This window comes from Cupressus sempervirens, chromosome 7 (assembly GCF_028749045.1).
Source record: "Cupressus sempervirens isolate cs-2001-9-10 chromosome 7, ASM2874904v1, whole genome shotgun sequence".
Taxonomy (NCBI): domain Eukaryota; kingdom Viridiplantae; phylum Streptophyta; class Pinopsida; order Cupressales; family Cupressaceae; genus Cupressus; species Cupressus sempervirens.
In genome coordinates, this window is record NC_143124.1 from 732,235,811 (window position 1) to 732,254,514 (window position 18,704).

Sequence of the window (18,704 nt, forward strand, 5' to 3'; positions counted from 1 at the left end):
TTGAGTGCGCTCAAGTACGAAGTTTTCTCCACGGTGAACCCCACTCTACTTGCAACCCCATTTGTGCTTAACTCTATAATTAAGCACACTCAATATGGAGTGGTACTAGGAAGGGTGACCTCCTAGGAAGTACCACTGTTTCACCTTTGTGAGCATCACCTAGATCCAATGAGTATCAAGTGTTCCATCTATTCTCATCAGAGATGGATTTGTGTGAATCACAACTCGTGAAACATGGGTCAATGAATTTGACTCAAAAACTACACAATTAAATTCTGATAACAATATCATAATTTGACTTAGTGTGAAAAATATCTCCTACATATCAATTGATGAGCTTAAGGGGCTTTCTAATGCAAATGAAGTTGCAAGTAGAGTGGGTTTAACCATGGAAGAAACATCGTAGTTAAGTGCGCTCAAGCTAGAATAATACTGGTATGAGAGAATTTCAAAAAATTCAATACTGTAGAACTCTAACTTGGAAATCCTCTTAGTTTCTTCTCGCCCAAATTTTCTTCAGTTCCCTCCATTCTTTTTATATCTAATTTAGTCCTCCCTAAGCTATGATTTGACAAACCTGATCTTTAATCCAATTTTATTCCTGAGTTCCTGTGCACACCAACGATGTCAAACTTTTTTGCTTTTCTTTTTGTATTAAAAACATCTCAATCCTGTGCGTCAACTCAGCCCGACAAAATAAGACTCTTGAGAAGCACAGAATCTAGGCTGCAAAAAGGGAAAGCCAAAAAACACACTCAACTCGCGTTCACACGAGTTGGAATTCTCAAATTACTTCTATAGATTGATAAAGAATGTCATATGTTCGCACACATAACAATCCATGCTGTTTTATACGAAAGGAAATGTCACTGCCAGAAGCATAGAAATAGAATGTAGAGAGAAAAAATCGACTCAGATCAAAGTGCCCTTTCACATCCTCGCCATTAGAAATAATTTCCAATCTTTATACGTCCTTTCGTCTATACGCAATGCTCCACCGTGCAGTGTTAGCAATTCATGATTCCATACTCAAAGCACAGAAAATAAAATTTTAACGAAAACATCAACTACTCTGAATTCAATTCCACATTTGACACAAACATAAATATAAAATGTTTTTCTATTAATTCATATAAGTTTATATAAATCGCAGCTGAAGCGTTCTTCCTTAAGAAAAATCGATTTAAAGCTACATCCTTCGCCCTGCACATCTGCTTTTAAACCTAATTTTGTTCTTTAAAAATGGAATTAAATTTTAACTTCTGATGAAAGAAAAGAAGAACTTGCAGGTAAATCATATAACCCTTTTCATTCGGAAAGCAATGTACTGCATGCATATATTAGGCTTGAGAAACAAGGAAGATTCTTCTACGAAGCATTTTAAAAGGGAAGATATGCATATTTAAGAAATGAAAAGAATGCAACAGTGGACCCTCTTTATGAAGAACACTTTACAAAAGTAATAGTGATCTGGTTTTACGTCAGAAAACCAGCGATAATTGGAATGAATAAACATAATTCATGATTTCTAGACTTGCTTGGCCACTTCAAATGCCAAACTTCTGGCATATGGGTTAGCAGTGGCACAAGCCTTTCCTTGTGCCATATGAATTTTCAATTGTTGGAAGCACACACTCTCAAGAAGATATAATGAAACCATCATATATTCTCGCCTCAGCCTTCGTGAAAACATCATAATATCATATGGAAGCCCTCCTTCAGCCACAATGAACAGTGTTGACTCCTCTAGCTTAGATAATGTTTTCTAGGACCGATCCAGTATTGAGTGAGAAATTACTATTAGGCCATAGTATACAGAGTCCGCAGGCATCGACAACTCTTGAGGCTAGATTGCAGAATGACAGCTTGCAGTATGTAGAAGCAGAGCTTTAAGGTCTTCAGGTGCGATTTCTCCTTTAGATTGCTTTTCAGTTAAAGAGATATGAGTTAGCCCCTTGCTACATTATAAATCTAATGAAAATGATTTTTCCATCTCTTTGATTCAACAATTTACTTACCTCTGCTCGAAATACATCTAATGCAAAACCATTGAAGCAGCTAATGACAGCTTGCTTCACATCAAGTCCAAGTCCATCCAGTGCCCTCATTGTGGAAAGCAGTAATCCAGGTCGCCTAGCACAAAACATATGGATATTTAGAGCATGCCCTTCTCTTACCCTCACTTCCACCTGCATGAGAAAAGAAATCAGAAATCATAAATGTGTAATTTTCCTCAGAGACATGCAAACATCAGATACATCCCCGAATGAGATTTGACAAAAATAGGCACAGTTTTGTTCCTGAAGTGTTTCCAACTTTTCTTCTTATGAAATGTTCAGATTTGGTTTTTCCTTCAGTAGCTAGATTGCCTTTTCCTTGCAAAGAGAATGCATTTCAAACAACATTTTGATGAAGACACTCAATTAGATTTACCTTGTAGAAAAATATAAAACTTGTGTTAGAGAAGGGCAAACCTAAATAGTTTCTATGATCAAAATTTTAGCGTACTTTTTATCCAAGAAGATAATATTTCCTTGCACCTGGAACATAAAACACATATTCCCTTCCATGTTTTCTGGGTAGATTGTGTACTTTTTGCATCAATGTTTCTAATTACACTCTGTGATCTATCATCGGGATGAGAGAGCTGAAGATCCCGATGATAGAAGGCAGAGTGTGATCTGAAACGTTGATGCAAAATAGGAACACAATCTACCTCGAAAATGCAGCAAGCAATTGTAATGGATTGAAGAAAACTAATATCTTCAGACATATTCCCACTAACAGTTATCACCGTTAACTATGGAGCAAATGTGACATATCCTAAAAAGTTTACAAAAACATTCTAAAGCTTTTATTCACAAAGTGCTTGGAAGCGGATCCGGCCACATTTTTCCATAACAGTTGAAATCATTGTCAACAGACAATGCTGTTGTCCTAAATAACAGTTTCGTTTGGTCCCTGGGACATTCCTTCAACACAATTTGCTATCCAATGCACATATTGCAATTGAGAAATCATAAGCACAATGCAAGTATATGATATGCAAACAAATATAGAGAAATTTAAAAAAATAGTGGTTTCCAATTAATGGTTTTTGGCTAAGTTGCCCAAATGCGAACTTGGCGGATAGTAGTATTTTTGTTTTTCTGTTCTTTTGAGCAATATACAGAGAAGCACATACTGTGTATGAAGGCCTGAAAACTTACATTAGGTTCTCTGGGGAAAACACAAAGCAACTTAGGAAAACTTTTTGTAATAGCTGTAACTTGTCATATAATGAAAGCTGGAATGTTTATATAATCAATGAAATTTTCAAACAAACATTGGGCAAAAGATTATAATTGGTGTATACAAATTCACACTTGGTTTGCATGTTTGCTGTTTCATTTGAGTAATGATCACTTACCCTTGCAGGCTGTCCATTGGGACTGGGCAATGAAGATGGGCATTCTTCTTTCACTCGGCAAGGTAAAACAGGTGTTGTAGGTGTCAAAGGATGGAAGCTAGACGCCCCAGGTAAAGCAGGTCCCTGAGAGGCAGATTCAAGCTCGTTGTGAAGGTCATTGATCCTCTGCAGAAGCTCCTTCAAATAGTCAATTGCATCTCCCAGAATAGAGGCACGGTCCATCTGTAAAATCATATTACATCATTTAGGTTTTTCTGCCAAAAAGAATCTAGAATTCAACAATATAAAGCCCAATCAAGATTATATCAACTTACAAGGAAAATGCAGTACATATCATGAAAGCCAACATTTCAGCAAGGAAAAACCAAAAAAATAAATAAACAACAGCTTTGTCAGACACAATATCATTTGCAAAGAAGACGTTCAAGATATAAATTTGAGAAATAGTCAAGAACAAATCAACATGGGCTTCCAACCTCTGGAATAAGTTTAAAAACCAAGGAGCCAACAATTAGAGGCAACATCATCTCTTCAAGCATTTCTTACATAAAATCTGAAAACTTGCTTAGTGTAACCAGTTCATAACAAAGAGGCAAAGCATTTGCTGAGAGAATTACTAAATGCTTTCCAAATCCATATGGGGTAGACAATGAATCTCGGAAGAAAGAACTATCAACATGAATTACCTAACGGTACAATGCTGACTTTTAAAGTCCACAAATTGGGTAAATTTAAACTCTGGAAGTTCAGTGGAAAGGAATATCAAAGATCTATCAAATTTTATGCTTCTGGATTCGATTATGTGATCATTTTTGCATCAACATTTCAGATCAAACTCTGTGATCCATCATCAGGATAAGAGAGAGAGCATCAAGGATGACAGAATAAATCTACCATGATTTGCAGAAAGCAAGAAGGTTGCAATATCTGATTAACTACTTATGCCAATAGAAAATCAGAAACAAAGGGCAATCAGAAAAAGTTAGAAGTTAAACAAATCAACCAGCACTTGGTAATCCTGGATAGCGCCAGAAACAATATCATAAGCATAAGGAAAGAGAAAGATAGTTGGCGGAAAAACCAATGTTACATGTCGAGACCAAATCAAGGAAGTCGTACACAAAAAGTGCCAACATCAAAGGTCAGCAAAGATTGCAGAAGAAAGACACGAAGGCAAATGCTGAAGAAAAATAAAAAATAATGAATGAAATATGGATACAGCCCCAATCTGACAAACATGTACTTGCTAAAGAAGAATTTTACAACTAAAAAATAAACAACTTACGTTAAGTTGCTAAAAATGTAGAACCCAAACTAGCAAACATTTCCCAACATACAAAACTGACATCAAGAAAAACAAAGAGAACCCAGTTTAAAAGCTACAAATTCAGCAACAACAGGATATCTCAACGGAAGACAAACCAGCAATCATTTGTCAAAAGAAACAATCCAAAACTTGGAAAGAAAAAATATTGTAGACTTCAACAATTTGTATAAAGATCAACAATATGCCAAAAAAAAAGAGTGAACCATATCAAACCAGCAAGCATTTCACGAGGATAAAGCAAAAACCAGAATATAAAGAGCACATATTTTTCTAACTACCACATCAGAAGCACAAAGAGCGATGCAACAAGACAAGGCAACAATCACTTATTAATGGAAACAATAAATGAATCAAAAGAAAAAACAAAAATCATCACTCATCAATTTATGAAGGTACTGTAGCATTAGGAAAAACAACAGCCCACGTTAAATCAGAACACAAAGTATCGGTGGCCGACTTAAAGATGGAAGTCGTAAGACCTGTTATTCTCCACAGCCCGCAAGGACCGGTAGCTACCCTTCAGCAACATATTAAACAAGTGCTTGTCTATTTATTCTCTGCGTGAGTCAGATTTAGGGTTGAAATGCTACTCCATACTTCTTAAGCCATGTTTTCAAAGCTGAGCTGCAGTGAAATTTGGGATGTTATACACAAAATTTTTCATGCATCTTGACAAACAAAGGTATTTCTTAAATCCTACAGCTTTCTCCTATTTCATAATCATTAAATTTCTAGTGGAGGCGACGAAAAGGAAAATCTGAAACTTCATAGGTGCATTAATACTCAACAAATCAAACATTGAGTGGAGGGCAAAGAAACTACAAAGCAAAATCAAGGGCAGGCCAAGGACAAGAGTAGGGGAACATTAGACGAAAGTAATGAACGAGCATCCAAAATTGATCCAGAACAAAGACGCATACAAAATGATTAGTGAATTGTAGTGAAGATGAATGGATGCTAAAATTAGAAACTACATAGGAACACCGTCACACACCAAATCGACAAGAAGCTAAGCATAAGATTAAAAAACATAGGACAAAAGTAATGAGCCTGCACCCATTGTAAAGCCGCATCAAAAACAGAGTAAAACTTGTATCCAAAAGACCTTGAGCCTGCCTATATAGGAAAGCCTCCTATCAAAGATAACATATACAAAGAACAAACCTTGCTGATCTTGGGAACAACGGAGCGAAGCATGTAGAGCCGATCATTGAGCTTCTTCCTCCTCCTCCTCTCAGCCATAAGGTTTTTAGCAGGCAAGCCCTTTTTCTTCCCCTTATCCGCACCGAGACTATTGTTATTGCTAGCATTAGAGCCCAATCCTCCGCCATCAGCATCAGTAGGTGCAAGGTCGACCTTGGTAGCATCATCTGTATCATACTGAAACCCAGAGCCATCAATGCTCTCCTCTATATCTTCCTCTGCCCTCCTATCTTCCTCCCTAACAGTATTCCTATCACTATTATCAGTAATACTAGACACCATCAGCTTCCTTTTCCCTTTCGCATTGGGACTAAGAGTATTGCTATTATTACTGGGGTTGGGACTTCCTTCACTAGCATTAGTATGCCTGAGAGCAGCCCGTTTCTGAAACAGAGTAGGCTGGGCACCCACCGAAGGATAAACCTCAAGAGGTCTCAGCGTTTTTGGCCTGCTGAAATTCAGCGCTGGGACTCGAACCTTGGCGGGCAGCATGGCAGGAGCAGGACTAGCGCCAAGAGATGGGGGATTCAGCACATTGCTTGGGCCTAAAGAGCAGCTGCCGCCGCCGCCGCCGTTGCCATTGCTGTTGATTCCAAGAAGGTTGCTGAGACTACTAGCATTAGTAAACATAAGATTAGAGCCAGTGGTCGTATTGGGCATCAACCGAGGGCTAAGATTAGGGGTACAAATCTGGCTGTGGGGACTAAGACTTGGCGTGGAGCTGCTACGGGGACTCGAACCCGGGACCTGGAACCCCCCATGTCTAATGCTAAACGGGCCTCCCCCATACAAATAGCCGTTGTTCGTAAATCCCTCACAGCTACTGGCACCATCGAACGAGGTCGAACCCACGACATCACACAGCGAAGGCAACGCATTCTGTAGGTTCTGCGGCTGGTGGCTTTGGTGGGCTGAGATAAATGACTGCACATTGGAAGCATCAAGGCTAAAAATGGAGGCGGGTGAGGAAGAATTAGAATTCATGGCCTGCAACAGAATGTTGGCCTCCGTATTCTGCTGCAGAAGACCGGAATAACACCCGAAATCCTTACTTTCCATGCTAAAACAGTCTCCAACATCCTGGCTATGACTAAGATTAGTTGTAACATTACCACTAGTGTTATTACTAGTGTACCATTCCTCATCTAGCATTACCTTAAATGCATTCAAATTCTCATCCTCCCACACACCTGCTCCAGGGCTTATTCTCGAGAACATCGTGGTGTGTATATTTTCTGTATATATAGCTCTCTCTGTGTATATATCACTCAAATGACCTCAGAATTTCACTCTCAGAGCCATAAAAACCGCTAAATCTGGCCCATTTCTAGTCTTTGGAGAAAACTTCAAGTCCTAGATTGTTTCTGCATAGATTTTCCACTGGTGCTGAAGGCCATGAAGAAGCTGCTGCTGCTGCAAATGCTTGGGGCTCGTCTCTGCGACTGTCGTCAGCTGTCTTTTCTTCACCACCCTTCCGTTAACTGTGGGCAGGAGTTTATTAACCGCGGTTACAGCTTGGGTTAGGGGCATCGGTTACTTGAATGTGCATTGTGTATGATTAGTATGCCGCTGGTTAAGGGACAGTTGTGTACGCCTTTAACGGCCTTCTGACGTCATTCGTAACAGCGTTACAAAGGGCTCACTACAGACAAACTTGAATTTTTTTATTGTTATTATTAATAATTAATTAATATTAATATTGTTACAGTTATTGTCATAAATTTCTGGGAGTGTATTTTTACACAATTTTCAGAATCGCCTGAAGCATTAAAGCCACAATATTTTATTTGGAATTTGGAATTTCAATTATGCTCGGGAACGGAGAGCTTCAAGGGAAGTTTATTATTTTCTTGAAAACTAAAAGTGGGTCATAAATGATTGTTTTTATTGTAAGAGATTTAATTCAATATTAGATTAGTTAAACTATACATATAAGAATTTTCAAAATTATAGTTAAAATTCTCTTTATAAGAAATATTAATGGAGGATAAGTAAAAATGAAGAATCTCTAAGCTTTTAAATAGAATGAGTATTATTAGAAGATTAAGTCTAGAATTCGATCTTTTCGAATGAAGAAACGTATTTTAATTTTACGTTTTATGATATGTAATTTTATAATTTAGTGTGTAACAAGAAATGATTAGTAATGTTTATAGGTTGATTACTTACCAATTCATATATACATTGGAATACAAAATCACCATAAAGAAAATTTGATTGGCACAATCAAAAGGAGGAAGGATGCTAATGCAAGATCTATATGAATGTAGGGTTTTAATTCCTAATAAAGAGTGTTTAATGATAGATTTGAAATGATGAAGTAGTGTGAGAGACAAGAAGTAAGAACAAGTGCACCTCAAAACAAGATGGAGAATGGTGTACTTTGTATCGAAATTTCTGAACCATCAGAGTCTTGGGTCCAATTGTAACTTTTGATCTAGAAAGTAGGTACCTGTAACTTAAAAATTTCACTGAAAAATGTCAAGAACAAGTCGACTTTTTGGGTAAAAGTCGCCAATGGTGACGTATACTAGAAAAGTTTTGACGAAACTTTCTCGGATCTTTCAACTACACATGTTCAGTCCATATTTGAAATCATAGCTCTACATCTTGTTCCTACACAGAAAAATGGGGAAAAGGGTCGTTGAAAGGGTTTGCCTTGGTCAAACCAATGTTTAGGAAGCATCCTTAAAATTGAATTGAAATTGCATAAGGATAGATTAAATGACATAATGAAAGATGAAATGGAAGCTAGATTTGAAACCTAAATCACCTTATACCTTCATGATTCAATTCTTCTTTGGATGTGATCACACGTGTTGATGCAATAGCTTGAAATCCACAAAAACTTAATATTAAATCATGAAACCAAAGCCTTGAATGATGATGGTTGTAGTTTTCCACAATGGTTGGTGAAGAAGAAGGATTAAAGACTTGGATGCTTGGTTGAAGAAGAGATATTTGATTGTTCCTAAATGCTTGATATGGAATGCTTGAGGCTAGTATTTGATATCAAAATGAGGAGTGATAGGGGTTCTATATACATTTCACATCATTTCAAGGGTTAAGGCTAACCACAAAAGAAAGTATTGGAAGAAGACCTCAATAGGTCAAGTTTCAAGCAAAATTTGGGCCCAAAATCTGAGGGACAAGTTAGTATTGGCAACATGTCTCAGTTAAACCAGGCTCAAATTTCATGGAGATGTCAAGGAAAGTAAAAAGGAGTTGGGGTAAGGGGGGAGGAGGATACAAGTTGTTTTGAGTTTTGAGCAGAATCTGAAATCCTAAAATAAATGGATAGGTCCTAGATGATGAAATGAATTATGAGATTGGAGGAAAAATAGAGGAGTGCTCTTAGAAATAAGGGCTAACCTTGAGTTTTGAAAAAATATTGTTAATTTAAAGGACACATAAGTGTTAGAAGAGCATTAAATCTATTGGAAACTTACAAATTGAAACAATTGTTGTTTTGTTATTGATGTCAAATCTACTAAGACATATTGCTACCTAATCTAAATGTCATATCTATTCGATTGATGAAAAGGATTTGAGAAATTGCTCATAACAATAGCACCTAAAGGAAATGTTGAGTTATGAAAAAGAAGCTGCAAATGGACATTTGATTAGATAGACTTTGATAAAGCTAAGTGATTGTTTATATCAAGAAAGCAAAGCAAAGCTGAGCAATAGAGTAAAAGGTTAAGGAATGTCGACTGATGCTAGTGTCAACTGAGCCATAGCAAGTGGCGATCAAATCTAGTGTTGAGCTAGCATTAGTATCTACTAAGCAAGATAGTTGATGCCAAGCCAGAAGTTTTATAGCGACTGAGTAATTCAATGATGACCAAGTGTCAAAATTTAGTGATTTCCGATTAATAGTGTTGAGAATGAATTTAAGGAAATCATGATTTCTAGCTGATTTAGTTGATTTCTTGGGAGATGTAAACCATGTTGAAGATACAATTGTTGAGTTGGATCATTAAATTCAAGGTGAGGGTTAGGTAAAGACCTAATAGATGGATTCCAGAGAAGTTTCTAGAGGACAATTAAGAAGATGGACAGATGCAATGAATCATGTTAAACCTGGTCATAAACCTTAAGATCTACGATGATTGTGGAAAATGGTAAAGCAAGAATTGCCTATTTAAAGAGGTAAACAATCAAACTTATGATGTATGAGAGGAAGAGACACACAAAGAAAGGCGGATCGAAGTCGTACACGGGTGAACACAAGTGTGTGAGAGTGAATGCAAAGCTAAAGGAGATTGCTTGCGCAAATTCTGCTGATATTGATAAGTGAATATGAGTAGATGGCTTAAGTTTTGTTGGAAGGAGAAGATTGATTGCTTGAAGGGTTGCCAAGCGAATCAAGAACAAAGATGATAGTGGAGAGCTTATTAGTGAATAAGCACATGAACCAAACAATGATCTAAACTTGCAAAGTGAGTTGTAGTCATACAGATCAAAACCTATTATTTTGTTTCTAATCATTTTAAACAGTTTGTATTGAAATCCTTTTAATAGAGGTTGACCTAAAAGTCATTTGAAAGACTTAACAATCTGTGTAAATCCTTTAACATTGTGACATTCTAAATGGAATGATCAAAGTCCTCTGACAAGGCCGCTCCTAATAGGGTGATTTAATCCTCTAACTAGGTCACATTTAACAATGTGTATTGTAAACCTTTATCAGAGTTGGTTCCTAACAGATTTCACCTCAAAAGAGTGAAAAAATGGTGACATTTTGCTAGTGTTTTTTCCCAAATTGGGTTTCCATGTAAAATCCTAGTGTCAAAGGTGTGTTGAATACTTTATATGTTTTTACATTTGATAAAGTTTTCATTCAGCAAAGCATGCTATGTTTGAGACAATAATATTGTTTATTAGTATGGTAGAGACCAAGCAACATCAGGATAAGCAAAACAGTGAATGTTTTAGGTTTAATTGTCCAAATGGTACTTATGAACCCTGAGTAACTGATTCACCACCCCCCCCCCCCCCCCAAAACTCAGTTATTCTAAACATTTCTAATAGAAATCAATGTCAAAAACTGCACATACTAAAATGGGGCTAAAATGAGCACTTGGTTAGGGGTGATTTTTTTAGAATGATACACTTGTACAAGATAATTATAATAATACTTGATAATAATATGTCATTTCAAGGGAAAAACCTTCTTATTTATGAGGGGATACCTTCTATAATCTTCACAAAGGCCATCATACTCAACATAATAATTAACCTATGCTTCATAATTTCATATTATGCCTTGGATAACACTTAGGCTAACTTAGATACTTAAATGTTTCTTCTAGGATGACTTGAATATATTATAATAATAATAGTTTGTTAATCTCAGATTGGTTTTGACATATGAGTGCCAATATACTTAAGTCATTTGATTAGTTTATGCTGAACACGTAATGTATGTTGAGCATAACTTGTCAGATAGTAAATGCCAAGCGAGAGATATTCAATTCATGCTAAGTAACTAGTAAGTATTGAGTCACTTAAGTGCCAAGTAGATAGTGGATGGCGAGCCATTTAGATGTCGAGTGATCAATGGATGAGGATTCATTTAGAGGCCGAGTTACAACATTGAAGAGATAGTGGATGTTGAGCATCAGACACTTCAAGTGTTGAGTAAACCATTTTGGACATAGTTGTTTGTAATGACAAACTTCTACGTAAACCATTTTTGAGCTAACTTAAGGATTGTTTTTTGATTCTAGATGATAAGGACGAATACTTATTAAGGATCCCTATGTAGTGCATGCAACCAATTAGTTGAAGGGATATTTTAAGCAGCAAAATGGGTGAATCACAATCATTGATTCATACCTAACCCTAAGTCACCTAGGTCTTATTAAGGAGGAAAAAATCCTAAACAATATGAGTGTGGAAGGAGCGAAGAGAGAAGTTTGCATGCACAAACAAGGCATCCATGGTGCCTAAGTAGTTGTCAATTGAGATATATTGGAGAATCAATTAGAGTAGAGCAGAGGAAAGGAATTATAGGACATAAGTGATACATTTGATCAATGAGGATCAAGTACACATCAAGAAAGAGGTGATTTGTTATCTAGCAGCAAAGTGCTAACTACAGGATCATTGTTGATACATTCTAGCAGGTGAATCAATTAAATCTCTTAACAAAGTAGTCTTAACAGGTTGTTGAAATCCTTTCATAGGGTGCTTACTTCGTTGTAAGTTAAAGTCCTTTAATCAGGCACACTTTTAACAAGGTGTTGAAATCCTTTAGTAGGGTAAGATCTAACAATCTTGTAAGCAGTTAATAGGGCAGACCTTTCATAAGGTAGATCATAGTTTATGATCAAACAATGTAACCTTCATTGGATACACTTTATTCCTACAATAGTGGAGATTTGTGGGTGTCATCCCCACCCCAATTTTACCTTCTCATTGGAGGGTTTCTAGGTAACTAAATATCTTGTTTCATATATGTGTTGAATGTTATTTTCTTTCATACTATGGATTAATATGTTTAGCTAGCTATTTCAGTTTTCAAGCAAATTGTGAGATGGATGTGTGGTGAATGAATTTATGTTTAAAGTTTTGAAGGACTGATTCACCCCCCCTACCTCAGAGTTTACTTTCCCTATTTTATTTTCAACAATTGGTATCAAAGACTTGGTTCTTTGGAAAGGAAAACTTTGTAGCTTTGAGGAAAGATCTTGAAGATGGAAGTCTACAAGTTGGGAAAGACTATTGAGAATCAGAAGATTGAAATCCAACTTGTTCTACATTTGCTGAATGAAGAAAGAGATGAGTTAAAGTGTTTATTGAAGAGAAGGAAAGAGATAGTTATTGAAGAGAATGACACACAATACCAAGAAAAAGACACTACTGAATTGTTTGCAGATGGAAACAAAAGTGAATTTGATGCAACAGTTGTAGATATGATGGAAAAGAATGGAGTCCTAACTAAAGAGGTCAAAAATCTCAAGATAGAGCAAGAAGTCCAATCAATGTTACTTTGTGAGGTGACCGAGCAGAAAAAGAAATTTGAAGAAGAAAAAGTCATGATTGAGGATGAAAAAAGGATACTGACCAACAAACTAGAAGAGAAGACATTAGAGGTGAATAGGATTGCTTACATGAAATTGGAAACATTAAATCAAATGATGATTGCCAATCATGAATTGAAATGAAAAGATATTGAGATCACAACACTAAAGTTGCAGAATGAACAACTGAGAAATGATCTAAAAAAAGAAAAACAATTTGTTGAAACTTTCAACAGATGTAGTGAAGCCATGAAGTACTTTAAGCAATTGATGAGATCTCCTAGATCTAACAATAATACTACTGGATTGGGTTTACCAGTACTGAAGAAGGAGAATCATCTAAAAGTGTTGAACAAAGGAGAAACAATAGTAAGAACTACAAACCTACTTGTCATAATTGTGGTAAGATAGGTCATACAACAAATGTCTGCATGAGAAACAATGCAAATTAGAACCCTAAGAAGAAAATCATGGGTAATTGTCGCAAGTGCAACAATCAAGGACATCAGGAACATGAATGTAAGACCAAGACATCAAGCACACAAAGATTTGAAGGTTACTGCAACAACTATAAGAAGTATGGACATAAAGCATATGAGTCTAGATCAAAGCCTAACTAGTCATCAAACAAGCAAGCTAAGGTAAACCACACTAGAACATCATATAACTGGGATTACAAAACAAGGTATAGTTGTCACTATTGTCAAGAGTATGGACATGTTGCTAAAAATTGCATTAGAACACATTTTAGAAGTGACTACAAAATATGGTTGAGTCAAACTAAATGTTTTAGTTGTTTGAAGATAGGTCACATAAGTAGAAATTGTCCAACAAGGTCAAAAGCACCTAGCAGTGAATTCAATAAAAGCAAAAAAAATATTGTTGTTGAAGAAGTCAAAGTGAAGATGAACAAGACTTGGGAGAAAAAAGGACAATTGTAGTACATCAAGCTCAGATGGGATCACTTCATCCAATGGATCAGGTGATCACACCATCCCCAACTAGGCAATTAAGAGGTATGTGTCAGACTAATATTTCAAAGTTCAATTATACATCAGTTCCAAGAAGTCAGTTCTAAAAAGATCATATATGCATAAAGGAAGATGCAAAGTATTGGCTAGAACTTAGAAGAAATCTATGAGTTTTCATGTTATTGTCGAGCATGAAAAGTTTCACTGTGATTTTTGAGTGAAAGTTAGTTATTGCCAACCTATCAAAGGTAATAGTGTTGGCGAAGCTCATTGTAGTTGCCAAGCATGGAAGTCAAGTGAGTCAAAATTGCTATTGGAGCTAAGCTTACAGCTGTGTAAGCATTGAGCATTTATTGTGAAGTTTTAAGGGCTATATGGTCAATTTTCAACTCATCTACAGTTATTTGAGATTGAAGATTGCATGAAGAGCTGAAGACGAATTTGAGAAATCGATTAAAGCATTTGCAAACTAAATTCAACTACTACTCGACACCAGACATCATATTTCTCAAGGTATTTATTGTGTGCCAAGTTATGATGTTTGAATTTTTGCAAACCCTAGTTAGTTGTTATGGCGTCTAGCTCTTTTGCTACGGTGGTTAAGGAAGGAATGGAAGTTTTGAATGTTCAACTGATAAGTAATGAGATAAAACAACCACATTTCTGAGCAATTCCTAACATTGCATATAAAGGAGACCCATCTACTACGTTATCTATAATACCACCACAAGTTTTGATTATACAAGATGTAAGGTGTTGCTACACTTGTAAGGTGGGAAGCATTGGAGACATGAAAATAAGATAATTATATGGAAAAGTGTATGAGAATGGAGTGTTGAAAGAAGAATTCAAGGTTGTAGAGCGAAAAGGGTTAACTCGCACCCTAGATTTTCTAAACATGTTCAAAATAGAATGGATTAAGATTGTACTTAGTAGAATTCATTACAATTCTGTATGGTTGGAGGATGACCCTATAAAAATCACAAAGAGGATCATTCATAGAATGATAGGGTATCCAACCCTAGATAGACCTAAGACAATGAGGAGTGATGCAAAAGAGGTAATTGAAAAGAATACAGGGGCACTATGGAACAAGAGAGGGATGATCATAGACACAATTTTTGATCCCCTAATTGCATTTGCAGTGAGAATTATTGCAAATAAGTTCTTTCAATCCAATAAGTTAAATAGTGTACCATGTATGGCTATGGATTTGGGTTACAAGATAGTGAAGAAAGACCATTCTAATGATGTTGTTGAGTTACAACTCTAGCAATTATCTAAAAGCTTGGAAGCCATAAGGAAAACAAAAAGTGCACAATGTAAATTTGGCTCAATACTTGTTTGTATATTTTTCTATGTGCAAGACACTTTTCCTACATTTGGGAAAGTAGCTTGGAAGACTAACATATTAGTTGCATTACAGATTGGTGAATTTTTAGAACAACTTGGAGATAATTTTGAGTCTGTGATGACTAGCTACTTTGAAGACTTTAAGAAGTCAATGAAACAAAGACAGAGGATTCCAATATCACTAGTAGAGAAGCATTTCAATGATGTTTTTTTCTGGTTGATGTTGATTTCACATATGTACAAGCTATTGTTCCAAGGGTGAGATGGCTTAGACCATTGCCTTATGCAATTAATGTTGATGAGGCATCTGTAGCCATCATTGCTTTACTAGCAAAAGAAGTAGATAAGGATACTACTACTTTTGGAAACTATGATGTAGCAAAGTCAAAGATGACAATGGATTTGAAGACAAATTTTGTGATGAGAAGAAGAATAAGCTTGTGAAGAAACTCAAGGAACAATTTAGTGAAGGGATAGAAGGAGATGAAGAAGAAGAAGATAATGAAGATGATGAAGATGAACCTATCCAAGCACCACTTGCTCTCATATAGGGTTAAGGCAAGACCAAGGAGAAGAAGAAGTAGAAATTGATGAAGGTGTCAAGGTAGAAGAAGCCAATGAAGCGCCTATTGACACAAACAAGAAGAAGAGAAAAGAAAAGAAGCAGGTAGCAAGAAAACCTAAAAAGGTTGTGAAACCTTCACAACAAAAGCCTACAGTTCCTCTTACCAGGGATAGCATAAGAGCTACTGCCAAGAAGACTTAGAAGGTTCAGAAGCTTAAAGGAAAGAGATCTAGTACAACTACACAAGGAGATGAACCTGAGAAAAAGAAAAGGAAGTATATTGCCCTAGATGAATCAGATGAGAAGAGGACAGAGTCATATGACAACAACCAATTCAAGGTGGTAAGTCACAGTCCCTTTTCTGATTTGGACTTGTGTGAAAATATAAAGAATAATGTTGATTTAAGTGGATTTACACATGTTGAGTTTGATACACTTGGGAAGTTAGATATGAATAAGGTAGAAGAATCTATATATGCCATGATGACAATTTTAAGAAGACTAGAATTGAGATTGCCAACTCTCTGCCAAGGAGCCTACAAGATGGAGTTGAGAAAAGATAGCAATATAGTCTCGCAACTGAAAGAAATATTAGAGAGACTTGTAAGAGTGATGCCAAACTTGGAAAAATTTGAAATGACAAAGGAAATTAACAAGTATAAGGGACAATTTTCTCAAAAGTACTAAGCTTTTAATATTCTACAAAACAAAATTGAAGAGGTTGTTCAGCAGAGCACACATGTATGAAAGGTAATCTATGGGTTGACAACAAAAGGGCTATTGAGAAAGCACGTAAGGAAGTAGGTGAAGACAAAGTAGAGGAAGAGGTAGTTGAAGCAAAAAATGATGAATCTATGATGTAAGTACATGGGGAAGGCACTATAGAGGCAACAATTGAAGAAGAGCAACATACAGACCAAAATGTACCAAAAGTACACATGCTGAGTGCCAGCCCTCAAGTAGATATAGTAAAGGTTAAGGATGTGTCTGACACCACCATTTAGAACATCAATCCCCTAATAGAGGAGGATATGTAGAAGATATTGATTGATTCCACCACCAAGACACAACTGTGCACTCATCCTATTTTGGTGAGTGTGGATGGGATTAAGAAGGAAAAATTAACATCTACAGGGGAGAAAATACAAGCATTATCCATTGTCCCCACTCAATCTATAGAGGTGCAACCTACAATGTCTATTATATTATGCCACAGGAAGGACATCATGCCTTCACATATCAGCACTAAAGTACTAGCAACTACAATAATTGAGAAAGAAGGGACACAAGTCCAAATAGGCCAGGAAGCCAACCCGACACCTACACCACAAGAACAAGGTGGAGCAAAAATCAAAGAGGAGGAGATTAGGACTGAAGATTTAGTCTTGACTACAAATCTAGAGGAAGTAATAACAATACAAACACTAATTACCTTACCAGATGCTGCTAATCCTACTCCTAGTCAAGCACTTCATAGGCCAAGTACTGAAGCTACACATTGCAAGCATCAAGGCCAAGTCCTAGCACATTTAAGGTTGATGAGGTGACTTCTTATAGTTACATAAACTTAGATGAGGTGATTGAGTTACCAAAGTATGATCTTACAACAATCACACTAGAACAAATGAGCATATTGCAAGATGCTCTAGCAAGGAAAAAAAAACAAGAACTACTCAAAAGGGAGCATAGGCATAAACAAGCACTTCATGATATCAAGGACATATTTCTTAATGCATTCAGCCTCCTTGCAATTGATGAAGCTAAGCCAATCATTGAGCAATTGAAAAATATTATAGAGAAAATCAATGATGAAGACCTAGATACCCATGTGAAATTATTTGAATGGTCTGAGAAGAAATTTCAAACCAAGGTGGATGAACAAATATCTAGTACCATTGCACTACACGAGGTTGAGTTAGCAACCAAGATAAAGTGTGTAAAGAAGATGTTGGAACACATTTTCTCTCTTTACACCAAGCTGTGTGATGTTCCCCTATTCACACAAGAAGTGTAGAGACATATTGACCATTTAGAGGGAGATCTGAAGAAAATAGGTGACATTCTACAACAATCTCCTTGTCAAGGTCAATCTCATTTCAGAAATTTGTTATCAGTACAAGGTCATTTAGTAGCATTGCAAGCTCAAGATGCAAATATTAAGGCTACATTGATCAACATCCAATCCATGTTAACCCCTCACATGGAGCTGTTACATAAGGAACTAGCCTATGCAGAGCCATTATTAAAGAAAGATCCTTATCTTTCCACATGAAGGCTTAGTCACCCTAGCTACTGAGTTAGACACACAGGTTAAATCTTTGGAGGTAGCATGTGATAATTGGGATGCATCACTAAAAATAATGATGGAGGTCCATAAATCTTTTTTGGACAAAAACACAATTCGTGTACAACCCATGACATAAGTGTCAAAAGGCAAAGAATGCATGAAAGGAGAGATAAGTTTTGGGGGAGACCAAACAAAAATATAACCTATACAATATAATCTACTCAATAGGAGTATTCGGTTTTAGAATCAGAATAGAATAATCAACTCAGTGGGAGTTATTGAATTTTGAGGTATGACTGATAAGTCATAAGTTTTGCAAAATTTTGAAGTTTTGAAATTTTGTATGTAAGACAAGTACTGAATGGATATTATCTAAGTTATGCTTGAGAGCTAAGGATATACATGCATGACAAAGTATTTTTGCCACTCATGTCAAAGGGGGAGATTGTTAATCTCAGATTGTTTTTGACATATGAGTGCCAATATACTTAAGTCATTTCATTAGTTCATGCCAAACAAGTAATGCATGCTGAGCATAAGTTGTCAAATAGTATATGCCGA

At 36.3% G+C, this 18,704-nt stretch overlaps 1 protein-coding gene across 1 annotated transcript; it reads right to left on the bottom strand.

Moving 5' to 3' along the window:
• Positions 1-1,416: 1,416 nt before the first annotated feature.
• On the bottom strand, positions 1,417-7,371 carry LOC149549322 (transcription factor ICE1-like). Its single transcript, XM_089792771.1, has 4 exons — positions 5,901-7,371; positions 3,410-3,631; positions 2,019-2,189; positions 1,417-1,924 (listed from the first exon to the last, which is right to left on the bottom strand). The coding sequence occupies exons 1-4, from the start codon at positions 7,155-7,157 to the stop codon at positions 1,847-1,849; spliced, it is 1,728 nt and encodes a 575-aa protein (XP_089648897.1). The 5' UTR covers positions 7,158-7,371; the 3' UTR covers positions 1,417-1,846.
• Positions 7,372-18,704: the final 11,333 nt, after the last annotated feature.

What these genes read in the sequence shown, in the direction of transcription:
- LOC149549322 (XM_089792771.1), bottom strand. Translation starts at nt 7,157, where the DNA reads ATGTTCTCGAGAATAAGCCCTGGAGCAGGTGTGTGGGAGGATGAGAAT. An exon ending in TTGTTCCCAAGATCAGCAAG is followed by an intron (nt 3,632 to 5,900) that starts GTTTGTTCTTTG and finishes ATGATTTTACAG; the next exon opens with ATGGACCGTGCCTCTATTCT. An exon ending in TAGATGTATTTCGAGCAGAG is followed by an intron (nt 1,925 to 2,018) that starts GTAAGTAAATTG and finishes TTAACTGAAAAG; the next exon opens with CAATCTAAAGGAGAAATCGC.